General features: G+C 50.2%; 1 protein-coding gene across 1 annotated transcript; it reads right to left on the bottom strand.

Moving 5' to 3' along the window:
* Positions 1 to 1,779: 1,779 nt before the first annotated feature.
* On the bottom strand, positions 1,780 to 3,420 carry LOC135701567 (uncharacterized). Its single transcript, XM_065222411.1, has one exon. It carries the CDS (start codon positions 3,418 to 3,420, stop codon positions 1,780 to 1,782), a length of 1,641 nt encoding a protein of 546 aa, XP_065078483.1.
* Positions 3,421 to 6,957: the final 3,537 nt, after the last annotated feature.

The following is a 6,957-nucleotide window of genomic DNA, read 5'->3' as shown; positions in this document are numbered from 1 at the left end:
AATTCCTCCCGGGTTTCAAAACCATAAATGTTCGTGACGCACTCGCGAACTTCTCAACAAATGACGGCGTACCAGGAGTTCAGGAAAAACACGAAAGTTAAACTTGACAGAGTGAACTTAACTGACTCGAAAGCGAAACGCGGCGGACTGTTCGACCTCTTCGGATTTGGAATTTAGACTTGGGTATACGTTTGATGACTTTGATGGCTGTATTCATACTGAAGTTCAATCGTTTTACAAATGCATGGTTCTCCTATCTATTTTATCAATGAGTATGTGTAGGTGAGCAAACGGAAAGGAAATAGATCAACGCGAACTATATTGGTTTCATTTTTATAGCGATACGTTTTCCCTACACTGAAATTTATTTTTATGAGTTTTATTTCAATAAGTTAGTTTCGAAAAGTATAACTATTCTGTCCCAGTGGGCACTAGTTTCCTAGTATTGCTAAGAAAACTGAAACGAAATTAAATGCTTTTCAACGTATATACTTCGGTGACATCGTTCCCTGGTACATAAGCGTAGTTTTCACTTGATGACCTATTAATTGTTCACCAAGTAACCTTAAATCATCGCTATACAAACCGTACGTTTTACGACTGGGTTTGTTGCTTTTGCAACAAGAAACAATTTTTCCGAAACTTTAACACGTTTATTGTTACCGTGGAAACGGTTAAAATTTTCGTTTGTGCAGGTTCTTATTCGCTACCCGGGTCGTAATGGTATGCGCAACGCTATCGTATAACCTGTAAGTTATCCTCGTATAACCTGTAAGTTATCCTAAACCTTTCACTACATTTACATACACACTTAGTTTTTTCTACCGAGCTCGGCTGTGCAAATCTCGGCAAAATAAGTTTCACTGAGATCTCAGCAAAAGTGACATTTGATAGCTGAGTCTCGGATAATGCTTAGCTGAATCTCAGCAAACAAATGAAATGTTTGCTGAGATCTCAGTAAAACTTATTTTGCCGAGATTTGCACAGCCGAGCTCGGTAGAAAAAACTAAGTGTGTAAGACAGTAGGTTAAGATAGTATAAGGAATTTAACTATATTTTAAGTAATTAGAAAACGTTTTCCACCTCACTCGATGATGACTTGTACCTTTTCTTTGACGTTTCTTCCTCGATTCACGGATTGATTGACGGCTCCTCCTGTCCGTTGGTGACCGCAGCCAGCTTCACTCCACTCATGATGACTGATGCAGCGTTGCTGCACAAATAAGGTGAACCAGTAGGTGCGGCGTCGCAGGAGGGGCGTTCGCAACAGTCCCCTCCAGTGGTTGGACCCTGGTCCGACCCACTTCCATTTGCACCTACGTCCAATACAGCTAACTTGGTTGCAGGTCTCTCGTACATTCTCGCGGCAGTCTGGACAACCGCCGACCGAACTTGTCCATCTGCGGAGGTCTTCACCGACACCACTCGTCCTTTGGGTCAGCAGTTCCTCGGTAAGCTGGGATCGGTCACGACGACAATTGCACCAACCGCAATCGGCCTTGCTGGGTAGAACCATTTTGTGCGGCGCGTAATTGTTGGCAGGTATTCGGTCACCCAACGTTTCCAAAACTGGTTCGCCAATGCCTGTGATGCCTTCCATGACCGTTGTAACATCAACGGGCATTCGTCATACGGCACCAGTGGCTTCGATCCGTCCGACGAACCCAGGAGGAAGTGGTTGGGGGTAAGCGCCGGCGATGAATAATCGTCCACGGGAACGTGGGTCAATGGTCGACTGTTGATGACGTTCTCTATCTCGATCAAGTAGCTTCGGAGTACTTATTCCGTCGGTACTCGTTTCGGTTTGATCTGGGACAGAACTTTCTTCACGGATTGAATGAGCCGCTCCCAACAGCCACCCATATGCGGCGATGCAGGAGGGTTGAAGTGCCACGTTGTTCTTGTCGTGACAAATTCCGCCATAAGTCTGTTCTGATCCAACGCCGCTACCGCCTCTTCAAGTTCCTTATCCGCACCCACAAAGTTCGTCCCACGATCGCTTATGATTTCCACAGGAGTTCCTCGTCGAGCAAAGCAGTTCCGCAGAGCTAGGATGCATGAGCTGGTGTTTAACGAGGCAGCCAATTCGAGGTGTATCGCTCGAACCGTAAGACATGTTACGATGACACCCCAGCGCTTCTCGTGATGACGTCCTACAACGACGAAGAACGGTCCGAAGAAGTCCACGCCCACGTACGAGAACGGGCGCACGAAGGCTGCCATCCTTGCCTTCGGTAACGAAGCCATCATCGGGGGTGCTGGTGCAGCGCGTTGTATCTCGCATAACTGACAATTTCGACGCACTCGATCGTAGACCCTGCGAACTCGTGGGATGTGGAATCCTTTGCGCACTTCGTTCACACAGGTTTCGTGGCACTGATGATGATATCGCAGATGAACGTCACGTACGAGAAGAGCAGTAACGGGATGCTCTCGAGGGAGCACGATGGGATACCTGCTGCTCTCGTCTACGAAGTCGCATTCGCCCAACCGACTGTGGATGCGCATCACGCCCCGCTTGTCAACGAACGGACTAACCTTGAACAGGCTGTTCTTCTTCTGGAGTCGGCGATCACCCGCTGCTAGGATTGCTAGTTCATCTGCGTAGACATCTTCCTGTGCTCGTTTGATTTGGAACACTTCCGCATTGAGAAACTCGTGCTGCGTTAGCGGCCCGACATTCCGTTGTTGGCCTTCCTTCTTCAGCCGGATATTGTTCACGAACCGTTGGACGAAAGCCGTTGCTCGCCGTAAGCGGTACCACGATGAGAAGTTCTCTGGCAACAAAACGGTACGAACTCTCCCAACTGAATGGTGCATCACGCTTGAACGGATTTCTTCGGCGGTTTCCTGGCCATTTAGCGACGACTCCGGCCATTCCATTTTGGGTCTCCACAGGAACGATGGCCCGTTGAACCAACGACTTGCTGGCTTGAGATCCGGTTTGTACTGCCACTTTGTTCCGTCGTCAGCCACGTTCTCCTTTGTACCTATCCACCTCCATTCCGTAACGTCCGTCTCTTCCAATATTTCACCCACGCGGAAAGCCACGAACTGAGAGTACCGGCGGTGATCCGATTGTAACCAGCACATGACGTTCCGAGCATCAGTCCAGAAATAACGACGGTCGACCTTGATAGAGTGGCCTGCCTCGATACTCTTGGCCAAGCGTGAACCGATGACTGCTGCTTGCAGCTCCAGCCGGGGAATGGAGACGAACTTGAGGGGCGCTACTCGAGTCTTGCTGCCGATGAGCGCACAATGAACATGTCCATTCCTTTCAAACCGGAAATAGGAAACGGCTGCGTACCCAAGCTCACTAGCATCTACGAACGTGTGAAGCTCGATCCTGGCTTCGTTGATGCTGGAGTCAGCCTGGTAGTAGCAACGCGGAATTTCTACCAACTCAAGCTCTGCCATGTATGCCACTTCTCCAACTCCTTTTCCCCGATTTCTTCATCCCATGCAGTTTTCGCTCTCCAGACCTCCTACAGCAGTATCTTCAGGAACATCAAGTAATGTGCAATGAGACCTAACGGGTCGTAGATGGCCATCAGCGTCCGTAGCATGTCCCGCTTGGTTGGATGCTTGATTCCGGTAAGAAGGTCCCTGTTACGTTCCGTGCAGAGCTTGTAGCGAAAGACGTCTTTTGTTGTACTCCACCACATCCCAAGGACCTTTTCCATGGCAGGGTCAGCGCTCATCTCCATTGACTTTTCCGGCTGAGTGTTTTCTCCGAGGGTTTCCAGCACTTTGGTTGAGTTCGACACCCAGTTTCTCATGAGGAATCCGCCTTGTTGGTGAATGTAGCGTACATCATTGGCCAGCTTGATGGCTTCCTCCTCCGTGTCTACGCTCGTGAGCATGTCGTCCACGTAGTGCCTCCGGTGGATAGCGTCGACAGCAACAGGGTATTCGCTTTCGAAACGGGCAGCGTTTTCGTTCAGGACGAATAGCGCAGTGCTAGGTGAACAGGTAGCGCCGAACGTGACAACCTGCATTACATAGTCACATGGCTCCGTCGTTTCGTCGCTGGCACACCAAACGATTCGCTGACTGTCCTCATCTTGCGGGTTCATCAACATCTGATGAAACATTTCAGCTACATCACCTCCTAAGCCAATCAACCGCTCTCGGAACTTATATAGTACTGGTGGTAGAGCGTTTAGTTGATCCGGACCCTTCATCAACACGGCATTCAACGATACTCCTCCAAACGACGCGGCTGCATCGAACACGATTCGGACCTTGCCTGGTTTATTAGGGTTGAAGACCGGAAAGATGGGCAAGTACCAGGTCCGATCTCCCGTCCTCTGACTTTCCTCCGGGGTTAGCTTGCGGACGTACCCCTTGCTGACGTAGTCTGCCATCTTCGCTCTCAACGTCTCGGCCAGTTGGGGTTCGCGTTCCATCCTCTTAACCAGACAGTAATGACGTCTCAACGCCATCGACCTGTTGTTGGGTAGGCGTACGTCATCGTATTTCCACAAAAGACCCACTTGGTAGCGCCCGTTCTGGAACGTTGTACTGTCGCGTAGTTTCACCAGCGCTCGTTCGTCCTCCTTGGAAAGAAGTTGATTCTGCGGAGCTCTGATACCCAAACTGTCGAGCATGAAGTAGCTTTTTACGGTTTCGTGTAGAAAATCGTCGGATTCGTGAGAGTGGAAGCATGTATGGTAGCTGTACAGGGCAGTGTTTGACGCCGGACCATTCTCCGACGAGCAGGTTCCGTAGATCGTCCATCCAAGGCGTGTCTTGACAGCAACTGGTTCATTTGGCTTCCCTTCACGGCTGTCCAGGGCGTGGACCACTCGTACGTTATTCATCCCGATCAATATCTTGGGTTGAACGTTGCAGTACGATTCTATTGGCAACCCTTCAAGATGAGGGTACTCCTCCGAAAGCTTGCGAACGGAGAGAGATTGCGACGGAAGTTTCAACTCTTTAACCGTGTAGACATCTGTCAGGTTGTTTTGAGGACATCCGTTGTACGTGCCGGAAATGTTGAGAGAGACTCGCATGGCATCGTCTTCGTAACGGCAGGTATCGGCCGTCCAGCGGAGGCAGAGTGGATGACTTTCGCCACGCAAATTCAACTCCTTCGCCACACTTTCCTCCATCAGTGTCAAGGAAGATCCGCTGTCCAGGAACGCATAGGTTTGTACCTTGATCCCATCATTGTACAGCGTGACCGGAACGTACTGGAATAGTACAGCTCTGCTTTCTCCTCGGTGCGTGTTGCATGATCTGGTTTCTCTGGAACTGCTCGCGCTGACCTGCTGTGAAGTAGAAGTAGTCGGTGCCGAACTGGACGAAGACGACGCTATCGATTTATCTTTCGCGTCGTTGTGCATCATCCGATGGTGTTTGTATTGGCAGCCGTTTTTACCACACGACTTCCCGGACTTGCAGGGACCTCGATGACTCTCCAGGCAGCTACGGCATAATTTGTGTTCCCGCAGTGCAGCCCACCGAGCAGAAAGATCCATTGCAACGAATTGTTTGCACTTCTCCACTGCTAAGCAATTGCCATTGCAGATGACACATCCACTATCAACGTTGCTTTGGTTGACCTTCGGAACCGTCTCGGTGTGTGCGTTCAAAAATCCATCGTTCTTCCGTTCCCGGCGTGTCTTGTTGTCGAAGGAGCCCGAGAACTGAGGCATCGTCAACGTGCTCGCTGCTTCTGCTAGTTTGTACAGCCACTCGCTGAACTCCAACAAAGTTACCGATCGAAGAGACTGACGATGGGTCGCCCAATTCAGCCGAATCATCGGTGGGAGACGATCTACCAGATTGTGCAGCAGTGTCAAATTACACAGATGCTCCTCTAACTCACAGGCCTTCACTGTTGCTACCATGTTGCGAACGGCCAGCGCGAAATCGACGAGCGTACCCAGACGTTCTGCTTTGGGAGCGGGAAGAGTGTTTATCTTTTGCAGCAGCGAATGCACGATGATTTCCGGACGCCCAAACAACATTCGCAACGTCGAAAGAACTTGATTCAGGTTGGCTGGATGCAACAGCTGGCATTTAACCGCTTCCAATGCCTTCCCACGTAGACACTTCTGTAGACGAGCCATGTTCTCCTCCGCCGATAATCCGCAAAGGTTCGTTGTGTTCTCGTAGGTTGCGAAAAACAAGGGCCATTCATCCGGTTCCCCGCTGAAGATTGGTAGTTCCTTAGAGACTGCATGACGTGCGGCGATTTGGCTTTTATTGAGCAACGCCTTCCCCCCGGTGGCGGAAGGATAGTCGTGTAAGTCGTACGGATAATACTCTTGAGCGGCAGGACGCGGAAGACCAGCATATGGGGCAAATGCCGAAGCATTCGGGTGCTGAGTATGATTCGCTTGAGAGAACGTCGGAATATGCTGATGTTGATTGGTCGGGAGAGAAGCAAACGTCGAAGCGATAGGACGGTGGATAGGTAGAGGTGGATTGAACGCTGGTATGTTCGAATGATGATTGATACCAGGAGGGTAACGAGCAGGGAAATCGGGACGATGGTTGATTTCAGATTGAATATCAACTGGAACGTACAACTGTTGCTGTTCCCGATGTGGAGCGAAAGTTGGTCCGTCGCGATCTTGGTGGACTGGGGGTGGTGCAAAGGGAGGCATATTTCTACGGTGAGTATTCACAGGCGAAGAATGAAAGACAGGATGGTTTCTTGTGTTGTTCGGTTCGAAAGCGTTCCCTTCTAGACTACTTTGTCGTGCAGGAATGGCATTCCCCGTCGACTCGAGCAGAAGCTGAAATCTACGCAACAGAAACTTGCGTTCGATGGCTTGCTCTTCCTCTAGAAGTTGGATCCGGAGTTCGGCAGGCAGTTTGTTCACAAGGTCTGGATCGACAGCAACTTGTCTGGGAACTACTGGCGCATCAGGATCCACTATAGGTGTTCGAGGAGTACGCGGGCGTGGGGTTGGCGGTGGCGGATTTGGCGATTGTGGT

This window comes from Ochlerotatus camptorhynchus, unplaced genomic scaffold (genome assembly GCF_037179485.1).
Source record: "Ochlerotatus camptorhynchus isolate MF236.1 unplaced genomic scaffold, CSIRO-AGI_Acam_v1.1 ptg000169l, whole genome shotgun sequence".
NCBI lineage: Eukaryota > Metazoa > Arthropoda > Insecta > Diptera > Culicidae > Ochlerotatus > Ochlerotatus camptorhynchus.
Note: the sequence above shows the minus strand (reverse complement) of the source record. Positions and strands in the feature narration are given on the sequence as shown.

Bases quoted from the DNA above. Each gene is read 5' to 3' on its own strand.
- LOC135701567 (XM_065222411.1), bottom strand. From the start codon at position 3,420: ATGGCAGAGCTTGAGTTGGTAGAAATTCCGCGTTGCTACTACCAGGCT.